At 50.4% G+C, this 22843-nt stretch overlaps 1 protein-coding gene across 1 annotated transcript in view; it reads right to left on the bottom strand.

Moving 5' to 3' along the window:
- Positions 1-22843, bottom strand: part of DDX20 (DEAD-box helicase 20) — a 75257-nt gene that overhangs the window by 47166 nt on the left and 5248 nt on the right. Inside the window, exons 2-4 of the mRNA XM_068258892.1 lie at positions 1797-2432; positions 1118-1560; positions 841-1011 (exon numbers count right to left, since the gene is read on the bottom strand). Coding sequence (XP_068114993.1) covers positions 841-1011; positions 1118-1560; positions 1797-2432 — 1250 coding nt within the window. The remainder of the gene's footprint in view (positions 1-840; positions 1012-1117; positions 1561-1796; positions 2433-22843) is intronic.

The following is a 22843-nucleotide window of genomic DNA, read 5'->3' as shown; positions in this document are numbered from 1 at the left end:
AAGGGTGGTAAGGCAGGCATAGTGATTTCCAGCCACTTCATTTCCCCCTCTTGCCAACAACAGGGGCCAGGAATTCACCAACCACCCAAGCCTGATTTTATTTTGAGAAATGTAAGTCTGTCCACAGACTGGGTGGACAGACGAGAGCGATTCTCAGTGACCATGCCACCGGCCGCACTGAAGCAGCTCTCGGACAGCACACTGGAAGGGGGCAAGCAAGGATTCCCAGGGCATACTGCGCCAGCTCGCTCCAAATATCCAGGTGCTTGACCCAGTAATCCAAGGGGTCTACAAGGGTGTCGCTGTCAAGCCCACTGTAGGACCCCATGTAGTCGGCCACCATCCGGGTCAGGCGATGGTTCTGGCTTTGATAGCCACATGCTGCTGCAGGCACCTCCTCAGTCAGCAGCTGTACCGGCGTGGCGTACAGCGCCTTTGTGAGAGACAGCAGGTTTGATGGGTGCTTCTGCTGCTGGACACAGGCACCTGCTGCTGTGCTGGCTGGACTGTGACAGCAGGGGGGGTGGAAGTATGGGGGAAGGCTTCCTCCAAGCGCTGAACCAGGGACCGCTGCAAGTCCCTCATTCAATGCACAGGGTCTCCTCCTAAAGGCAAGAACTGATGCAGCTTCCCCTTCAGCTGTGGGTCCAGCATTAGGGTGATCAAGATGTCCTCCCGACCACGCATCTGCTTCACCCTTGGGTCACTGCGCAGGCACTGCAGCATGTGTGCTGCCATGGGGAAGAGGGCTGCCATCTCTGCTGACACATAATCCTCTCCCCCAGTGCGATCCTCCTCCTCTGATTCCTGAGCCTCCCCCTGCTCTCTCCACCCACGTACCACGGCAGCTGCACTCGGCTGTGCCTCCTCATCCTCAAGGTCAGGGATCTCCAACTCCTCCAAGTACTCAACCTCCTCCTCCTCCTGCCGCACAGAGGTGGACTGTGCGGGTGGCTTCTGCTCCAGCTGGATAAAGGCTTTCTCTCCCACTTCCAGCAGAGCATAGAGGGCCTTGTCCAGCATGCACACCGGGGCACCCACTCACACAGCGGTGCACGGTCCCGGCTGACCATGTTGGTGGCCTCCAGGAAGGGTGCCAGCACCAAGCACACCACACCATTTTGCCCCACTCAGCACTGAGGATGATGTCTGGGAGATGGGTGGTGCCAGTCCCGAACACTGTGGTGGCTTTGGCCAGGTATTGGTTGACAGCCTGCCTCTGTTCAACCAGACGATCCAACATGGCCAGGGTGGAATTCCACTGTGTTGGAACGTCTATGATGAGACAGTGCCGGGGCAGGTTCAGCTCCATCTGCATGGCTTCCAGGGATGCTGAGGCACCACCCGAGGGGTGGCAATGACCCACCGTTTTCCTAGCTCCTTTCAACAGGGGGTCCATCCCCTGGTAGATGCTCAAAAATTTCTCCACCACCAGGTTCAGGACATGGGCCAGACAGGGGATGTGGGAGAGGTCTCCCCGGTGGATGGCAGCAACAAGGTTAGCCCCATGGACACCACCTCTCCGACTCTCAGGCCTCTGGGGGTCAGCCAACTCCTCTTCTGCTCTTGGAGTTTGGCCAGGACATGGTCTGCCGTCAGTCTGTGCTTCCCCAGGCTGACCATCTCCAGCAGCGCTTGGCAGTGGTGGCCCTTCACACTGCTGCTGAGGAGGGGGTGTTTGGTGGCGGCAGGTTTGCCGGAGGGTGGAATCGGATCAGAGGAACCTGCTGCACTTCCCCTGACCCTGCTGCGGGGTGGCACAACCCAATGGCTTGATGATGATGCTGTCCCCTCACCCCCTTCCACCAAACTGACCCAATGAGTGGTAAAGGACAGGTAGCGGCCTGTCCCAAGCCGGCTTGACCATGAGTCCATGGTCACATGGACCAGCTCCCCCAATGCATGGTCTAGGCCGCGTTCCACATTGGCCATCGTGAAGCGATGCAGTGCTGGGATGGTCGTGCGGGAAAAGTAGTACCGGCTGGGGATAGACCAATCCGGCGATGCACACTGAAGGAGCGCACGCATGTCGCTACCCTCCTGCTGGGAGGACATGGCCCGTGCAAGCAGGCCGTTCAGCTGGCGGATGTGACGGCTGCCAGGAGGCTGAGCCTTGACAACAAATGACTCGCTCAGCAGGGTCTGGTGGTGTTTTTTGCTTGCACGGGATGAGGAGAAGGGAGCATAGGAGACCGCTGAGGACTGGCATCCTGAACAGGCCACAGTGTCGGCAAGAGTGGCAAAGGGGGTTCTGGTGGTGCTTTTTGCCGGAACACTGCCAACGCCAGCTTCCTTCAGCCTCTTTAACTCCTCATGCTCAACATAATGCTTTTTTGCCAGATGGTTGAAGCTGGAGGTGCCGTGGTTGGAGGGGTTGCAACCTCTGCTCAGCTTCATCTGGCACACGTTGCAAGTTAAAAACTGGCTGTCCACTGAGGTCAGATCAAAGAACTGCCAGATTGGGGATAGAAATTTGCCCTTACGCCCTGAATGAGCTGCTTTTTTTTTTCCTCTCCTCCCTGCGGTGGTTGGGGCCTGGGGTTGAGTGGTGCGGCTGGTGGTAGCAGCAGAAGGTAATGGGTCCCGTATTCTACGCCCACTGCTGCTCCTGCCAATGTCAGCACTGCTGATCCTCCTTGACAGACCCACAGATGCATAATCCTCCTCAGACTCTGAGCTAACATCCCCCTACTGTGGATGGTAGTCTTGGTCTTTCATCATTATCCGCATCATACCCCCCCCCCCTCCTTAAACAACTGCTGGGATGTTGCTGACCCCCCCCCCCATACCCCTCTTCTGCTGACACATCAGGCACAGACCCCTCCCTAACAATCACCGTCACCATCTGTGACTCCTCCACATACCCCATTGCGCCCAGAATATCCTCCTCACTCACTGGTAACAGCCCTGATTGCGCTCGCAGTGCCTGGAGTAAAGAGTATGCTGACTGAGGGTAGGCTGCCTGCTGGGGTTGACATGATGGCCGACGAGTCCCCATGCACTGCTGGGTGGCTGCTGCTTCTCCTTTGAACAGGAGTGGTGGTGGGGGTGGAGCTCTCTGTTGTAGAGCTGGTGGTGGCCTGCTCATCCACCAGCAGCTGCATCACAGGCTCGGCGTCTTTCTCCTCCAATTTGCAGCGCCGACCCTGCTGAAAAATGGCCGCTACACGCTGCTGCGCCTCTGCAACGTGACTCCCCCTAACAGGGCCAGTGGCTAGCGGTGGAATGGACACTGGCACAGCAGAACTGCTGGCGGTGACGGTGCCAGCAATGTTCCCTCTCTTCTTGGCCTTGCTGCACTGCCCCCGGCTGCCAGTGCCAGCAGACATAGTGTAAGTTTGTGTGGTGATATCGCCAGATGGATGTGGGGTACTTGCACTTTATTGAAATTGGTGTTGGACTTTAATGAATCTGCACGGACAGCAGAGTAGAACACAGTGTGTACACTGTCTATCTCACACACACTGACACTCAGTCAGCAGCACAGCAGAAATGCAGTAATCTGTAGTAGTAAGCTAACACAGACAGTACTACTCTAACAACTAGCACTGCAGTACTAAACTATGAAGAGTAGAGATCAGCAGCACCATGAAGATGGGTACTTTCCCTTGTCTAGGATGTCACATGTGCAGCCTGATTTTTAACCTCCTGAGCGATAATCCCGAGCTGAGCTCGGGGTATATCGCGCAGGAGGATTTCTCAGGCCCTGGTGGGCCGATTTGCATAATTATTTTTTTTGTTACACGCAGCTAGCACTTTGCTAGCTGCGTGTAACTTCCGATCGCCGCCGATCCGCCGCCGCTCGCCGTGCCGCGCAGCCCCCCCCTCCCCGACCCCTTGCGCAGGGGTGGATCGGGACTCCCTCTGACGTCACGACGTCCAAGACATCGGTGATGTCATCCCGCCCCATCGCCATGGCGACCGGGGAAGCCCAGCAGGAAATCCCGTTCTGAATGGGATTTCCTGCTTACTCTGATCGCCGAAGGTGATCGGAGTGGGTGGGGGGATGCCGCTGCGCTGCGGCTATCATGTAGCGAGCCCTGGGCTCGCTACATGATTTAAAAAACAAAAAATTTGAAAAAAAAATAATGCTGCGCCACCTCCTGGGCGATATAATTGTATCGCCCAGAGGGTTAAGGGAGATAAGTTCAGGCATCCGTCTAAAGGTACCGAGTTCAGCATACGTAGCAGGGGCGTCGCTAGCCCTATTTTGGGGGGGCATGTGCCCCCAATCTGTCCTGGGGTGCCACGGATCTCCGCCCGGCCGCCCCCTCTGTCAGCGGCTCCCTCCAGCCGCCGCGTCATTCAGACCTCCGGATCAGGCGGCGAGCCGGCGACCAATCGTGCAGGCGCTAGGACCCAGCGCCCGCACTGATATGCGGAAGTGACATCACTTCCGCATATCGAGCGGGTGCGTCCGGCGCCTGCTGGTACTGGTCGGGTCGCCGCTGATCATGAGGTCTGCTGCGAGGTAAGGGGGGGGGGGGGCGGCGGCGGCTGGAGGGGGGCCTCCCTGTCACTCACTCACTCCCTAGGGGGCCACCCTGGCACTCACTCACTCCCTTAAGGGCCTCCCTGGCACTCACTCACTGCCTAATGGGGCTCCCTGGCACTCACTCACTGCCTAATGGGGCTCCCTGGCACTCACTCACTGCCTAATGGGGCTCCCTGGCACTCACTCCCTAAAGGGCCTCCCTGGCACTCACTCCCTAAAGGGCCTCCCTGGCACTCACTCCCTAAAGGGCCTCCCTGGCACTCACTCACTGCCTAAAGGGGCTCCCTGGCACTCACTCACTGCCTAAAGGGGCTCCCTGGCACTCACTCACTGCCTAAAGGGGCTCCCTGGCACTCACTCACTGCCTAAAGGGGCTCCCTGGCACTCACTCACTGCCTAAAGGGGCTCCCTGGCACTCACTCCCTAAAGGGCCTCCCTGGCACTCACTCATTGCCTAAAGGGCCTCCCTGGCACTCACTCACTGCCTAATGGGGCTCCCTGGCACTCACTCACTGCCTAATGGGGCTCCCTGGCACTCACTCACTGCCTAAAGGGCCTCCCTGGCACTCACTCACTGCCTAAAGGGCCTCCCTGGCACTCACTCACTGCCTAAAGGGCCTCCCTGGCACTCACTCACTGCCTAAAGGGGCTCCCTGTCACTCACTATCGGGGTCCCTGTTAGAGATGTCGCGAACCTCCGATTTTCGGTTCGCGAACCGGGTTCGCGAACTTCCTCCGATTTTCGGTTCGCGGAAAAATTCGCGAACCGCAATAGACTTCAATGGGGAGGCGAACTTTGAAAAATAGAAAAAATTATGCTGGCCACAAAAGTGGTGGAAAAGATGTTTCAAGGGGTCTAACACCTGGTGGGGGGCATGGCGGAGTGGGATACATGCCAAAAGTCCCGGTGAAAAATCTGGATGTGACGCAAAGCAGCGTTTTAAGGGCAGAAATCACATTGAATGCTAAATTGCAGGCCTAACGTGCTTTCAAACATCTTGCATGTGTATACATCAAACAGGGAGTGTAATTAGAGTACTGCTTCACACTGACACACCAAACTCACTGTGTAACGCACCGCAAACAGCTCTTTGTGTAGTGACGGCCATGCTGGACTACTGCGCAACATGGCGTGATTGCTCTTCCTCACTCAGTGATGTCAGGTAATGTGTGACTTCCTTCTCAACTTTCCATGGCATTGTTAAAAAGCTTACGTTTTGTTTTTAATTTACATTTTCTACTTGCTGTGTACTTGTTCAGTACCGCTACAATGAGAATCCTGTGGAGGCGGGCAAGTCTGTCATTGTGACCCCGGGTAATGGCCGGGGAATGAGAGGTTTGAATCCGGTGTGGAGCCTGAGCAACGGCTACCACTACACATCCAAGGAGGGCAGCGGGCAGGCATGCACGCCCGCCCGCCCCGAGGTAGTGACCAAAAATAACAATACAGGAGGCGGACTTTCGAGGCCCTGCTGTGTATTTGAAATGAATGTACTTTAAATCCTTTAACGGGAATCCGTTATGGAGGGCAAGTCTGCCATTGTCACCGCGGGGAATGAAGGTTGGATTGCTGCCCGAAGTGGGAGCCTGCTGAGACCCATGCTGTAGCTGCCCTAACCGTGCTTTGCAGACCAGGCATCTGTGGTCAGATGGACCCTTGAGCCAGCGGAAGACAAACCAAGTCGAAAGCATTTGCCAAGAATGTTTTACGGAGGGCAAGTTTTTTTGCCCTTTTTTTTAATTTTTTGAAAATGATAGATGGTTGTATTTTTAAATTGTTTGAAAGTTTAGATGGTTGTATTTTTAAATTGTTTGAAAGTTTAGATGGTTGTATTTTTAAATTGTTTAAAAGTGTATCCATTCTTCCTCCCCCCAGCCACGAACAATACCATGGGAACGTGGAGCAGCAGAAGCCCCCTGTGACGGCTGCCACGGTTGTTCTCCGCTGCTTGTCTTTTGAGGGGTGCTTCTTTTCCTCAGGTGTTCTTGCCATAGCTGTTTGTGCCTTCTCTCCAGGTGCCTTCGTAAAGCACTTGTCCCTACCTGACAGTTGGCCTTTCCACGGCTCAATTTTTGCTGGCAGAGACAACAGATGGCTTTGCTCCGATCTGAGACACACACGTGAAAAAATTTCCAAACCGCTGAGCCCCCCTGGGGTGATGGCGCTACGGTGGCATCAGCAGCAGCTGACGTTGAAGGGCATGTGTGCTCCCTGGCCATAGCTGGCGATACATGGCACCGGACACTGCCCCCAGCTGTTTCTAAGGACGAGCTCCCTCTGCTTCTATTATGGAGTTGTCTCCTCCTACTCCTCTCTGACTCCTCCTCTGAACTGTCCCCCTGGTCATCTCCTCTAGCGGGAACATATGTGGTATCCGTATAATCGTCATCATAATCCTCCTGGCCAGCTGCGCTTTCCTCAGACACCTCCTCAAGTGCACCAACTTCAGGTGGTCCACCATCATCCCCATCCACACACGTTACGTCCATACTATCGCCACCTAACTCAGACGTATGAGGTGGTGTACCTGCGCCTTCTTGTTGTTGTTGCAGTAGTGGCTGGGAATCAGTGATTTCACCACCACCACCAAATAACTCCTGTGAAGTGTCAAATGCAGCGGATGTGGTGCTTGTTGTAGCGCTGGTGGCTGCGGGAGATGAGGTGTTCTGTGTTAAATACTCAATCACCTCCTCACGATTTTGGGAAGTGATGGCACGTGCCTTCTTCTGAGCACTGTATTTTGGGGCAAGTCCGCATGAAATCACAGCAACACCACCTCGCACAGCCACAGACCTGCCGGTGCCTGGTGGCCTTCCTCTGGGTCTGCCTCTACCTCTTCCTCTACCTGGTTTGTCCATTTTGTCCATCTCGGGGGTATGCTAGCTATATGCAGTGAGGTGGGTTCTCACTCAACACAACAGGTAGTTAGATGCAGTGAGGTGGCCAGGTGGGTTCACACTCAACACAACAGGTAATTAGATGCAGTGAGCTGGGTTCACTCAACACAAGGCTAGGTATATGCAGTGATGAGGTGGGTTAAGTAAACACAACAGGTACTGGGTAGTTAGATGCAGTGAGCTGGGTTCACTCAACAGTAAAGGTACTTAAGATGCAGTGAGGTGGGTTCTCACTCAACACAACAGGTAGTTAGATGCAGTGAGGTGGCCAGGTGGGTTCACACTCAACACAACAGGTAGTTAGATGCAGTGAGCTGGGTTCACTCAACACAAAGCTAGGTATATGCAGTGATGAGGTGGGTTAAGTAAACACAACAGGTACTGGGGTATATGCAGTACTGGGTAGTACAATGTGCAGCTCCCTGTCACACACACAGGCAGTCAGTCACTGAATGTGCTGGGCTGCTGGCAGTGGCGCACACACACTATCAATTAGCAAGGCTGTGCATGCAACAAAAGTGTCAGGAAAAAAAATGTACAGGTTGAGCTCTGAAAAGAGCTGTTGCTGGGTGCTTTAAAAGCAATATTAATCAGTCAGGAACAAGCAAAGCAGCCTAGAACCTAACTAATCTGTCCCTAAGAGAAAAAGTCTGCAGCAGCTGTCCCTTTCCTCTCTCTAGCAGGCACACGAGTGACTGTAATGGCCGCCGGAGGCTGCCTTATATAAGGGGGGGTGGGGCTCCAGGGCTTACTGTAGCCTGAATGGCTACAATGTGCCTGCTGACTGTGATGCAGAGGGTCAAAGTTGACCCTCATAGTGCATTATGGGGCGAATCGAACTTCCGGAAAAGTTCGCCTGGCGCAGGCGAACTCGAACCCCCAATGTTCGCCTGGAACCGTTCGCCGGCGAACCGTTCGGTACACCTCTAGTCCCTGTCACTCACTATCGGGATCCCTGTCACTCACTACCTAACTTGGGGGGCTACCATATTAAGGAAGCATTCTGCCTATTTATGTGAAATGCTGTCTATTTATGTGCCTCATGACTGCTGAATTTGTCTTGTTGGGGGCCTCATGATTTGTTGGGGGCCTCATGATTGCTGAATTTGTCTTGTTGGGGGCCTCATGATTTGTTGGAGGCCTCATGATTGCTGAATTTGTCTTGTTGGGGGCCTCATGATTTGTTGGGGGCCTCATGATTGCTGAATTTGTCTTGTTGGGGGCCTCATGATTGCTGAATTTGTCTTGTTGGGGGCCTCATGATTTGTTGGGGGCCTCATGATTGCTGAATTTGTCTTGTTGGGGGCCTCATGATTTGTTGGGGGCCTCATGATTGCTGAATTTGTCTTGTTGGGGGCCTCATGATTTGTTGGGGGCCTCATGATTGCTGAATTTGTCTTGTTGGGGGCCTCATGATTGCTGAATTTGTCTTGTTGGGGGCCTCATGATTTGTTGGGGGCCTCATGATTGCTGAATTTGTCTTGTTGGGGGCCTCATGATTGCTGAATTTGTCTTGTTGGGGGTCACATGATTGCTAACTGCGAGACTATGAGAAAAGCTGAATCCTTATCATATGAGACAATGGCATTAAACCTACTTTTTTTAGCTTTTTAAAACCGAAAATAAAACTGGGAGGTTCTAAAAAATTGAATACATTTTTCAGCAGTAGGATGGATGAAATTGTTTATCTTCACAGTTTTATTTTCAACTTGGATTTTCCATAATGTTCATGTATGAGTTAAAACGTTTGTACAGTATTTAGTTTAAATTGCTGTTGCCACTTTGCAATAGATAAGTGACTTTTGGGTTGCAGTTTGGGCACTCGGCCTCCAAAAGGTTCGCCACCACTGTCATAATCTAATGTCCCACCATTGCTAGGTTCATGTAAATTTGTCTCCACCCGTTACCACACCTATATTTTGGTCCATGGCCAGGGCCGAGCCTGGGCGGGTGCTGCGGGTGCAAGGCACCCAGGCGCCTGCCTCTGAGAGGCGCCGTCCGGCCGCCGCTCTCCCCCTGTGGCCGCCGCTCGCTCGCTCCCTCCCTCTAGCCGCCGGCGCCGCGTCAGACCTCGATCAGGCGGGCGGGCGCTAGGACCTAGCACGCCGCACTGATATGCGGAAGTGACATCACTTCTGCATATAGAGCGGGTGCGCCTGGCGCCTTCTTACTGGTCGGGTCGCCCGCTGATTGAGGTCTGAAGCTGCTGCAAGGTGAGGGGGGAGCGGCGGCGGCAGAGGCAGCAGCGGCGGGAGGGGAGGGTTGGGTGCGCTCCTGTCACTACCTAAACGGGGACCCTATACCCCCTGGATACCTATCCTGGGCACATATACCCCCTGGCTACCTATCCTGGGCACAGATTACCCCCTGGCTACCTATCCTGGGCACAGATTACCCCCTGGCTACCTATCCTGGGCACAGATTACCCCCTGGCTACCTATCCTGGGCACATATTACCCCCTGGCTACCTATCCTGGGCACATATTACCCCCTGGCTACCTATCCTGGGCACATATTACCCCCTGGCTACCTATCCTGGGCACATATTACCCCCTGGCTACCTATCCTGGGCACATATTACCCCCTGGCTACCTATCCTGGGCACATATTACCCCCCTGGCTACCTATCCCGGGCACATATTACCCCCCTGGCTACCTATCCCGGGCACATATACCCCCTGGCTACCTATCCCGGGCACATATACCCCCTGGCTACCTATCCCGGGCACATATACCCCCTGGCTACCTATCCCGGGCACATATACCCCCTGGCTACCTATCCCGGGCACATATACCCCCTGGCTACCTATCCCGGGCACATATACCCCCTGGCTACCTATCCCGGGCACATATACCCCCTGGCTACCTATCCCGGGCACATATACCCCCTGGCTACCTATCCCGGGGACACTGGCTGTTTGTCATTATGTGCATTTGCTGGTGAAAAGCAGTCTCTTGTTATGTGCATTTGCTGGTGAAAAGCAGTCTCTTGTTATGTGCATTTGCTGGTGAAAAGCAGTCTCTTGTTATGTGCATTTGCTGGTGAAAAGCAGTCTCTTGTTATGTGCATTTGCTGGTGAAAAGCAGTCTCTTGTTATGTGCATTTGCTGGTGAAAAGCAGTCTCTTGTTATGTGCATTTGCTGGTGAAAAGCAGTCTCTTGTTATGTGCATTTGCTGGTGAAAAGCTGTCTCTTGTTATGTGCATTTACATGGGGAAAAGCTGTCTCTTATGTGCATTTAGTGGGGAATTTTTGTCAGTAAAAATAATCTTTTGTCAGTAAATTTTTAGGTATTTGTCAGTAAAAAATAACATGAAAGGTTGGCAACACTGGCAGGCTGTGTGGTGCAACGGGAAAGATACAGGCAGCCCACCTTGGGCTTGGCAGGGGGGAGGAGCCGACGTCAGCGAGCGAGAGTAGGGTGGCCGCAGGCAGCCATAAATACGCAGTGTGTGACTGCGTCGCACTCGCAGAGCCTCTCAGCCTGAGTCAGTCCAGAGACTAGCAGACTCGCAGGAAGCCAAAGCCAGCCAGGAGCAAGCCCATGGAAGAGGGGTAGGAATGGGGTATCACATGCATGCGTAAAGAGGTGGAAGGTGTGGGTGTGATTAGGAAGGACATGGGTGTGGTTATGTGGTTGGGCGTGGTTAATTTAACCACTCCCATAGGCGCCAGAGAAAATCTTGCACCCAGGTGCCAGGCACCCCAGGCTCACCCCTGTCCATGGCCCACCCATTTTTCGGTGCGGCGCGATAAGCACGCCGCACAATGTGATCCTCATATTTTTGGCACGCTAGCTGCAGTGTGCTGAATTCTGCTGCCTACAGTATGTACAGTATACGCTGTTCTCTAGTGCCTGCACTGTGTGCTGATTTACCTCCAGTGTGTACAGTGTAAGGTGTTACTCTGTGCCTTTACTGATTGTAAACCAGCTATATTGCATGCTGATCCCTGCTACTTTCAGTATGCACAGTATTAGCTGTAAAGCCTGGTACACACATACAATTTTGATTAGCCAATTTTAGCTCTGTTCATAAAATTCATTGGCCTCAATTTACTAAGCTTATCTCCTGTCTTTAATAACTCTTCTAGAGTTGTTACCATGGTGATAAGGCATGTAGTATTCAGGAAACATTTTACCTCAGGCAAGCCTAAAGTTAGCTCTTCTGTCTTTAAGTTAACTCTCCAATCCTTAAAATAACTCCAGAGTTAAAGACAGGCGTGTGAAAATAACTACAGAGGAGGTAAATTAACTACAGATAGGGTAAATTAACTACAGAGGAGGTAACTTAAGGAATGAAGAGATAAGGTTACTCTCTCACTTTGTGGAGGTAAGTTTTCTCTTGCCTTATTATCTCCAGCATGATCTTAGTGAATTGAGGCCATTGGCCTCAATTCACTAAGATCATGCTGGAGATAATAAGGCAAGAGAAAACTTGCCTCCACACGTGAGAGAGGTATCTTACCTCTTCATTCCTTAAAGAGAATCTGTATTGTTAAAATTGCACAAAAGTAAACATACCAGTGCGTTAGGGGACATCTCCTATTACCCTCTGTCACAATTTCGCCGCTCCCTGCCGCATTAAAAGTGGTTAAAAACAGTTTTAAAAAGTTTGTTTATAAACAAACAAAATGGCCACCAAAACAGGAAGTAGGTTGATGTACAGTATGTCCACACATAGAAAATACATCCATACACAAGCAGGCTGTATACAGCATTCCTTTTGAATCTCAAGAGATCATTTGTGTGTTTCTTTCCCCCCTGAGGGGGGAGTGCATAGCAGAACCACAACACTGAAGAACTTGGCAGCCTTCCAGACACAGGCTGACAAGTCTGACAGGGGAAAGATACATTGATTTATTACAGAGACAGTGATAGTATAAAGTGCTGCCATGGGCGTAGGGCCTGGGGTCGCAGCAGTCGCCTTCGCGACCTGGCCCGGCTCCTGAAGAGGCGGGGGAGGGGCCCGGGGGGCCCATACCCGTGCTGCCTGTGCCGCTCGCTGCCCTGTTGGTGTGCGCTGTATTGGAGGGGGGAGCCGAAGCCGCGGGGAGGGAAGCCCGACCTCTCACTCCCTTCCTCTCCCCGGGCTCCCCCCTCGAAATTCTGAGTGAGCGTGCAGGGTAGCGGCGCTATACTAAACTACTCACCTCCGTCCCAGGTTCCAATCGTCGCTGGTCTCCTCCCGCTCCGCATAGATGCTGATACACACGCTGCGTACACGCTGACGCAGCAGCGTGTGTATCAGCATCTATGCGGAGCGTGAGGAGACCAGCGAGTCAGCGACGATTGGAACCTGGGACGGAGGTGAGTAGTTTAGTATAGCGCCGCTACCCTGCACGCTCACTCAGAATTTCGAGGGGGGAGCCCGGGGAGAGGAAGGGAGGGAGAGGTCGGGCTTCCCTCCCCGCGGCTCCGGCTCCCCCCTCCATTATTGGGGTGGGGGCACCTTCCTAACCTGACCTAACCTGGCGGGCAGCTACCTATCGTGGGGGGCAGCTACCTAACCTATCGTGGGGGGCAGCTACCTAACCTATCGTGGGGGGCAGCTACCTAACCTATCGTGGGGGGCAGCTACCTAACCTATCGTGGGGGGCAGCTACCTAACCTATCGTGGGGGGCAGCTACCTAACCTATCGTGGGGGGCAGCTACCTAACCTATCGTGGGGGGCAGCTACCTAACCTATCGTGGGGGGCAGCTACCTAACCTATCGTGGGGGGCAGCTACCTAACCTATCGTGGGGGGCAGCTACCTAACCTATCGTGGGGGGCAGCTACCTAACCTATCGTGGGGGGCAGCTACCTAACCTATCGTGGGGGGCAGCTACCTAACCTATCGTGGGGGGCATCTACCTAACCTATCCTGGGGGGCAGCTTCCTAACCTATCCTGGGGGGCAGCTACCTAACCTATCCTGGGGGGTAGCTACCTAATCTAACCTATACTGGGGGGCAGCTACCTAATCTAACCTATCCTAAGGGGCACCTACCTATCCTATCCTGGGGGGCACCTACCTATCCTATCCTGGGGGGCAGCTATCTAACCTATCCTGGGGGGCAGCTACCTAATCTAATCTATCCTGGGGGGCAGCTACCTAATCTAACCTATCCTGGGGGGCAGCTACCTAATCTAACCTATCCTGGGGGGCAGCTACCTTATCTAACCTATACTGGGGGCAGCTACCTTATCTAACCTATACTGGGGGTAGCTACCTAATCTAACCTATACTGGGAGGCAGCTACCTAATCTAACCTATACTGGGGGGCAGCTACCTAATCTAACCTATCCTAAGGGGCACCTACCTATCCTATCCTGGGGGGCACCTACCTATCCTATCCTGGGGGGCAGCTATCTAACCTATCCTGGGGGGCAGCTACCTAATCTAATCTATCCTGGGGGGCAGCTACCTAATCTAACCTATCCTGGGGGGCAGCTACCTAATCTAACCTATCCTGGGGGGCAGCTACCTTATCTAACCTATACTGGGGGCAGCTACCTTATCTAACCTATACTGGGGGCAGCTACCTTATCTAACCTATACTGGGGGTAGCTACCTAATCTAACCTATACTGGGAGGCAGCTACCTAATCTAACCTATACTGGGGGGCAGCTACCTAATCTAACCTATCCTAAGGGGCACCTACCTATCCTATCCTGGGGGGCACCTACCTATCCTATCCTGGGGGGCAGCTATCTAACCTATCCTGGGGGGCAGCTACCTAATCTAACCTATCCTGGGGGGCAGCTACCTAATCTAATCCTGGGGGGCAGCTACCTAATCTAACCTATCCTGGGGGGCAGCTACCTAATCTAACCTATCCTGGGGGGCAGCTACCTAATCTAACCTATCCTGGGGGGCAGCTACCTTATCTAACCTATACTGGGGGCAGCTACCTTATCTAACCTATACTGGGGGCAGCTACCTAATCTAACCTATACTGGGGGCAGCTACCTAATCTAACCAATACTGGGGGGCAGCTACCTAATCTAACCAATACTGGGGGGCAGCTACCTAATCTAACTATATACTGGGGGCAGCTACCTAATCTAACTATATACTGGGGGCAGCTACCTAATCTAACCTATACTGGGGGGCAGCTACCTAATCTAACCTATACTGGGGGGCAGCTATCTAATCTAACCTTTACTGGAGGGCAGCTACCTAATCTAACCTATACTGGGGGGCACCTACCTATCTAACCTATACTGGGGGGCACCTACCTATCTAACCTATACTGGAGGGCAGCTACCTATCTAACCTATACTGGGGGGCAGCTACCTATCTAACCTATACTGGGGGCACTTACTTATCTAACCTGTATTGGGGGCACCTACCTACCTAGTTAGCCTATACAGGTGGCAACTATACTGGCTACCTATATTGGAGGCACCTACCTAACTAATCTATACTGGGGGCATCTACCTATCTAACCTATGATGGGGGCAACTATTCTGGCTACCTATATTAGAGGCACCCACCTAGCTAACCTGTACTGGGGGCACCTACCAATCTAACTTATACCGGGGGTGCCTGCCTATCTTACCTATACTGGGGGCAACTATACTGGCTACCTATGCTGGAGGCACCTACCTGGCTAACCTATACCGGGGGCAACTATACTGGCTTACCTATGCCTGGCTACCTATACTGAAGGGACCTATAGCTGGCTATAGGGATTTGTGTGCGTCGAGTGTTGCTGGGAGGGGGGCCCACATCCAGATTCCGCATCAGGGCCCAGAGGTTTGTAGCTACGCCACTGAGTGCTGCAGTAAGCCAGAACACATTAGAATAGCTTTTGGAACTTGTAGGATGATAAAAAACAGGATGCAATTTTTGTTACGGAGTCTCTTTAAAGAGACTCCGTAACAAAAATTGCATCCTGTTTTTTATCCTCCTACAAGTTCAAAAAGCTATTCTAATGTGTTCTGGCTTACTGCAGCACTTTATACTATCACTGTCTCTGTAATAAATCAATGTATCTTTCCCCTGTCAGACTTGTCGGCCTGTGTCTGGAAGGCTGCCAAGTTCTTCAGTGTTGTGGTTCTGCTATGAACTTCCAGGCCCCTCTATGCACACTGCCTGTGTGTTATTTAGGATTAGAGCAGCTTCTCTCTTCTCTCTTATCTTTTACAAGCTGGATAAATCGTCCTCTGAGCTGGCTGGGCTTTCACATACTTAAGAATTACAGACAAGGGCAAAGCTGTTTGCAGGAAGAAACAAGCAGCCTGAAACTTCAGTGCATGAGAACAGGGGGAAAGAAACACACAAATGATCTCTTGAGATTCAAAAGGAAGGCTGTATACAGCCTGCTTGTGTATGGATGTATTTTCTATGTGTGGACATACTGTACATCAACCTACTTCCTGTTTTGGTGGCCATTTTGTTTGTTTATAAACAAACTTTTTAAAACTGTTTTTAACCACTTTTAATGCGGCTAAGAGCGGCGAAATTGTGTCAGAGGGTAATAGATGTCCCCTAACGCACTGGTATGTTTACTTTTGTGCGATTTTAACAATACAGATTCTCTTTAAGTTACCTCTCCTGTAGTTATTTTCACATGCAGCTAATTAACAGCTTGTCTTTAACTCTGGAGTTATTTTAAGGATTGGAGAGTTAATTTAACGACAGAAGAGTTAACTTTAGGCTTGCCTGAGGTAAAATGTTTCCTGAATACTACATGCCTTATCACCATGGTAACAACTCTAGAAGAGTTATTAAAGACAGGAGATAAGTTTAGTGAATTGAGGCCATTGTCTGTTGGCCCACTTACTGCACGGGGGTCAGTGATTGACCAATCAAAATTGTATGTGCGTATACATCTTTGATCTATGCCTATACTGATTGTAAATTATCCAAATAAAGGACAGGGGGCTCCATCCAATATTTCGATGGGCAGGCCCGTTATCTGTAGCTTACACCGCTGCTAAGTTCATGTACATTTGGCCCCACCCATGACCACACCCACTCACCTCATGGCCACGCCCATTTTTGCCGCTGCGCGCGACGCATATACCTCCCCGCCTGGTACCCACAGGTGCCCCCGATCTCCAAGGACCCTAGAAATGCCCCTGATATGTAGTCTTTATACATGTAATTCTTCATATGTAGTTTATCTATTAAAATGCCCATGTGGGCTGTTATATGTGGGAGAGACCACCCAGCATCTGCGTGAACGTATCTCCTCGCATAAATCGGCTATCAAGGCCGGGAATATGACTCAATCTGTCTCGGCTCACTTTACTCAATTCCGCCACTCTATACCACAGCTCCGAGTACAGGTTATAGATGGGGTTCCTGCTCATTTTAGGGGTGATAGGGAAAGAGAATTACTTAGGCGGAAGGTGGGTTGGATCAGGAGACTGGGTACCCTGGGTGGGGGTGGACTCAACCGTGATTATGACTTATCCTTTTTGCATTTAAATTGGATAGAATTTGGTTAGTCATACTGTGTTGACTGCTGGGTCCAGGTGTGTGTGTTTCCCCTACTGGGTTACAGTATTAGTACACTGGGAGTTGCTGTTTTCTGATGTATGATTCTCTTTATTGCTTTAGAACTTTGTACATCTGGTACCATGTTGAATTATTTTGAGAGGTCTTTCACCTATTTGGACCCTCAGCTCTACTATACCACAGCATTTCGGCCTTTTTTCTATTTTTTTTGTTTAATGTTTTTGTCTTTATTAGTATTTTATTATGATGTTATTGCGTCTGTGCGCGTCGGTTTGCGTGTTTATGCGTTTTTTGTTCTCATACTTGAGAGCAGATGTACGGTTCCATATCGGTTTTCCGCATTGATTTGCGCATACATTTTTACGCATCATCAGGACGGTTTTACGCTTGGAAGCGTCTGACGTCACGACGCTCAGGTTCTGGTTTTTGTTTGCTTGTTTCCGGCGGCTCGCATCTTCCATTGCCCTCTGGGAGATTAGGAGGAGCGATACGACTAAGCTGTGGTTCCCCATCAGGTCCTCCTAGGCTGGTGAGTGCTGATTGGTCCATATGGGTCTGACAATTTTTAAAGAGACTCTAAAGCGAGAATAAATCTCACTTCAGAGCTGATAGTTACAGACAAGGGCAAAGCTGTTTGCAGGAAGAAACAAGCAGCCTGAAACTTCAGTGCATGAGAACAGGGGGAAAGAAACACACAAATGATCTCTTGAGATTCAAAAGGAAGGCTGTATACAGCCTGCTTGTGTATGGATGTATTTTCTATGTGTGGACATACTGTACATCAACCTACTTCCTGTTTTGGTGGCCATTTTGTTTGTTTATAAACAAACTTTTTAAAACTGTTTTTAACCACTTTTAATGCGGCTAAGAGCGGCGAAATTGTGTCAGAGGGTAATAGATGTCCCCTAACGCACTGGTATGTTTACTTTTGTGCGATTTTAACAATACAGATTCTTGGTCGTGGATTTTGCTGCAGCTCTGCCTCCTTGCGCATCTATCGGGCGGGCGGAGGCGGCGATCCGGCACTGACAGCGTGAAGAGGCAGAACTGCAGCTGACCACTCTGCCTCACACGGAAGCACTCCCCGCACTGCCCCCTGGGGAGTTAGGGGAAATGTAATTAGATTACAGCCACAGGGATGCAGCGTTTTAGTTAGGGGCAGTGTGACGCCATCGATATGACATATCGAATGCGTCATGGAGTTACAAATGCCAGTTTCTTCGCAAACCAACCAAACATTTGTTGGTTTAAAATCCCCTTTTTTTTTCTTTTACTCTCTGGCTGCTAACAAACTCTGGCTCTTTGGTAGCTTCTAATTACAAAATCTTTCACCTACATGGAACCGGGTGTTTCCTGGCCTTATGTGGCCCCCTAGAGAGTTTATAAGCTCATCCATCAGATGAAGGGTAGATATCAGCTGACAGAAGCTCATAAATTGCAGTTTTCTCCAGTCTGATCGGCCCCAGTCTCAGCAGGAGATATGACACCTAGCCTGCTGCCTGAGCTTCAAAAGACTTCTGACCTTAGGAAAACCTTTCTGTGATCTCACAAATATGAAATCCATCTTTTGTCATAAAGATGACTTTCCAAATAAGCAACGGCCTTTAGAACCCGCTTATTATGAAATTCGGAACCAACCACATAATTGGATGTTCCGGAATTACAGGTAAGCCCTGCCAAAGCAGAGCTATGCATTTTGGGGTCACCGTTCACTCTACACCCCCCCAAGTTTGATATAATTATCGTTAAATTCTGATCGACCTGAAAATGTTATTAGATTTAACATAACCTGTATGGTTTGAAGATTAGCACACCTATCATGACTCAGCCATATTTTGGTGTTCATGCGAGGGGCGGGTAGATCTCCTGTTCCAAAGAGGTGTGTGATCCACGCCCCCTAACCCCTCCTTGCTGGAGTGGGGGCTATAACCACAGAGAGCCCAGAAAGCTCTGGGTCCTTTACCTTCAATCTGATGCCTAGTAACATCCTGGCAGCCCGCAAGGACACGGGCCAAAACCTCCATCTTGGAACCATTTCTAACAAAGTCTTGTTGGCCGCATGGCAACCGCCATTTTGGACTTTACGCTAAGGACTTGCAATTGCCGCATGGACTACCAATAACGGTATTTGAACTGTATATTCGGACATTCTGTTTCTTTTCTTCTCTTCTCTCTGTCAAATCAATCTGTTCTAAAATAAGCTGTGTGTATGTAGTTTAGAAATAAACTAACAATTTTTATCGTTCAGTCGTGTGCCATTTCTGGTCATCTGATTGCTGCTATAACGAATCTGCCCTCTGAAGAGTCAGTCATACTACCGCATTGTTTTATGAATTGTTTATAAATGTTGATTTGCTAGCTAGGTTGCAAATAACCGTTTCTTCCTTCTGGGATTAGCTAGTACCAGATTTCCTATGCAAAATCGATAACGTTAGTTTCTCGATTGTATCCAATCGAGATTGCATCATAAATGGACCCAGTAACCTTTCTTTAACGTCACATTGCTCACAGTCCATAAGCCGTCGAAGTGACTATTCACTGAACGGTGACTGGAGCATGTCGAACGTGATTGGGCTGGCTACCGTATTATGATAGCGTTGGGGTCTCTTTGCCCTATCCAAAATCAAAGAGTGGTGGCAGTGTATTTACCCGATTTCCAGTGCGAAATCGATATTTTTAGTTTACCGATTGTATATACAATCAGAATTGTACATGTATGGGAACCTCCAACCAATCTTAACCGTTTACTACGCACACAGTGAATTTGCCTCCAGCAGTCTCTAGTGCATGAGACCTGCATGGCAACAGTGGCCTAGTAATATGGGATTGGTGGATGTTTGTCCCATTACATATTGTCGGCAGCTGCGCGACCAATCTTTGTCAGTCTGTTCACCGTACTTCCTGCGTATGCTAACGGGAGCAGATTACAGGATTGGCACGCTCTGTCGCCTTTTCTTTCTACCCTCTGACGATCCAGCAACCGGTCTCGTTGTCCGTCTGCGCCCGTACTTCCTGCGTATGCTAACGGGAGCAGATCTTGATGGGATCGAGGGGCTGGAATGTCACAGGCAGTAATGCTAAAGAGGATTTTGAAGTCTCTTAAAAATCCTCTTTTTATTACAGAGTCTCTTAAATCATGAAGTAGCTATTCAGGGCCTGTTTCCACTACACACAGATAGGATACAGAAAAACTGACTCCAATGAATGCTTATGGGCCTGTTTCCACTAAACACGATTTTTCTGATGCAGATTTTCTCATAGGCATTCATTGGAGTCAGTTTTTCTGCATCCAATCTGCGTGTAGTGGAAACAGGCCCCAAGGCCTTTTTTCCACGGACAGTTGATAGGCAGTGAAATTCCATACAAACTCTCACAACTGCTTGCTACTGCCTAACTGCTCACTGCTGCCTGATAACTGCTTGCTGAACACACAGTACAATTGTCTGATGAAAAGAGGCCTTAGCATGGGCGGCGCCAGGGGGTGCTCAAGCACCCCCTAGAATTGTCCAAGCACCCCCTGGCATGAACTGACTTCAGGCATCTAAGACGCCGAGTCAGTTCACAGCGCCAGCCCGAAGCAGCAGAGCAGGGGTACGGTAAGATGGCCGCCCGAAGCCCTGCTCCGTAGACTTGGAGTCTGCAGTGCAGGGCTTTGGGTGGCCATTTTCCTGTAGCCCTGCTCGCCGGGTATTGCAGGCTGCAGGCAGGAAGTCACGTGAAGGAAGAGGATCGTGGGAGCTGCACGCCACAAGGATGTCGGGACAGGAGGTCTTCTGACTGTAGGTGAGTAAATGGGTTTTTCTTTTCTTTTTCAGGTGGTGCTGCTGATTGTGGTCAGAAATGCTGAGCATTGTGCATATTGTGGTCAGATCTGCTGAGGATTGTGCATATTGGGGTCAGATCTGTTGAGCTATGTGCATATTGTGGTCAGATCTGCTGAGGATTATGCATATTGGGGTCATATCTGATAACGATTGTGCATATTGGGGTCATATCTGATGACGATTGTGCGTATTGGGGTTATTGAACGTGTTTTTTGTTCAAATCTGCTCACATTACGTGTATTTTCTTGAGAAAACCTGCACGATTATGTGAATTTTCTCGGGAAAGGGTCACCAAAACTTGGGCCCTCTGTCTTTGCGTTGCACTTTTAAAGGGAACCCGAGGTGAGAATAATATTGAGGCTGCCATATTTATCTCATTTTAAGCAATACCAGCTGCCTGGCTGCCGTGTTGGTCCTCTGCCTCTAATTCTTTCAACCCTAGACCCTGAACAAGCATGCAGCAGGTCAGGGGTTTCTGACAAGATTGTCAGAACTGACAAGATTAGCTGCATGCTTGTTTCTGGTGTAATTCAGTTCACTACTGCATCCAAATAGATCAGCAGGGCTGCCAGGCAACTAGTATTGTTTACAAGGAAATAAATATGGCAGTCTCCATATCACTCTCACCCTGGGTTCACTTTAAATTACAGTAAGCCCCGCCCTCATCCCGTCATGACCATGCCCATTTTTTCGCCGCAACGAGAAAAAATGGGTTGTAGCCACACCCATTTTTTGCTGCGCATCAGCTACCCCGAAAATTGGTCCAGCACCTGCATAGCACCCCCTAAAAAAATTCCTGGAGCCGCCACTGGGCCTTAGAGTTCTCAGTTTTTTTTATGTGCAGAAAAGGCACACAAAACAGTCAATTGTGTCCCATACTTCAAGGCTAGTCACACTAGGGCAGACAGATACATTTACAGTTCCACTGAAGCATACTGTTAAATGCTTCTAAACTGCTTCATAGGTGATGTGCAATGGAGCTTCCCTTCCATTGGTATATTTGTACAGGATACACAATGTGAGTCTTGGGCTTGTCCATGGCACGGAGGGGGAGGAGTTAACATTTGGGGAAGGGTGGAGTTAACTAGGGATGATCAATGAGATGCAAATTTCTCTTAACATTTTAAATTACTTGTAAATGTTATATGCAGCTTGGAGTTGGACCAATCAGAATAACATTCTGTCAATTTTTATTTTGAACAGGTTCAAGCTGTATAATTTTCATGAAATTTGAATGTTAGAATAATTTATTTGTATCTCATGATGGTAATCATTCCCAGAATTCACACACACCATAGAATAAACCATAGAATAAATCACAGCCATGCCAAAACCACTCCGCTGGTGAGTCTCAGGAGGAAGGGAGGAGCAAGTGAGATCTCATGAAACGCACATCTGTGCTGATAACACTGTTGCCATGAATTTAGCTATGATAGGCAGATTTCAGCATGAAGTTTCTCAGGAATCCGTCCGCAGCTGTTCCCCAGTGTGTAAATGTACCCCCTGTGTATGCGCATTTATACATGACCTGTCCTGTGTTGTCCACCATGCCGATTTCCATCCATCTTCGGAATATGCCGCTCCTCCATACACACCACCGACACACGGCATGCAGTGGGTGACGTCACACAAGCATCGTGTGCTATGCGCTGGCGGCATGTATGGAAAAGCGGCGCATTCTGAAGACTAATGGACACCACGTGGTGGGCGACACTGGACAGGTCATGTATAAATGCTTACACACTGGGGAACAGCACCCGGGATTTCTGTTGTGTCTGTTGCTCATTCCAATATCACTCGCCATGACCGCCGTGCACCTGATTGACCATTGCTGACTGACATCTTGCAGCATGTTCAACTGGGCATACTGTTGGCGGCACTTCCCGACCCCCCCCCCCCCCCATTTTCATAATTATGGACAGGGCTGCTCATCACGGATTAATTACGAGTAACCACGGTGGTTACTCATGGTTCAAATGAGCTTTAATTGCTGCGGCTAGATGCGGCAGGGTTAATTACCCATAATGCCGCTCTCCGCCCAGCATTTCAATGAGCTCACAAGTGTCCTAATGGACGCGTTGCAAGCCTCGCTATGGAGCACTTCCTCCTTACGGCTACACGTCCATTAGGACACTTTTGAGCTTGTTGAAATGCTGGGCGGAGAGCGGCATTATG

This window comes from Hyperolius riggenbachi, chromosome 10, assembly GCF_040937935.1.
Source record: "Hyperolius riggenbachi isolate aHypRig1 chromosome 10, aHypRig1.pri, whole genome shotgun sequence".
In the NCBI taxonomy this organism is placed as follows: domain Eukaryota; kingdom Metazoa; phylum Chordata; class Amphibia; order Anura; family Hyperoliidae; genus Hyperolius; species Hyperolius riggenbachi.
Note: the sequence above shows the minus strand (reverse complement) of the source record. Positions and strands in the feature narration are given on the sequence as shown.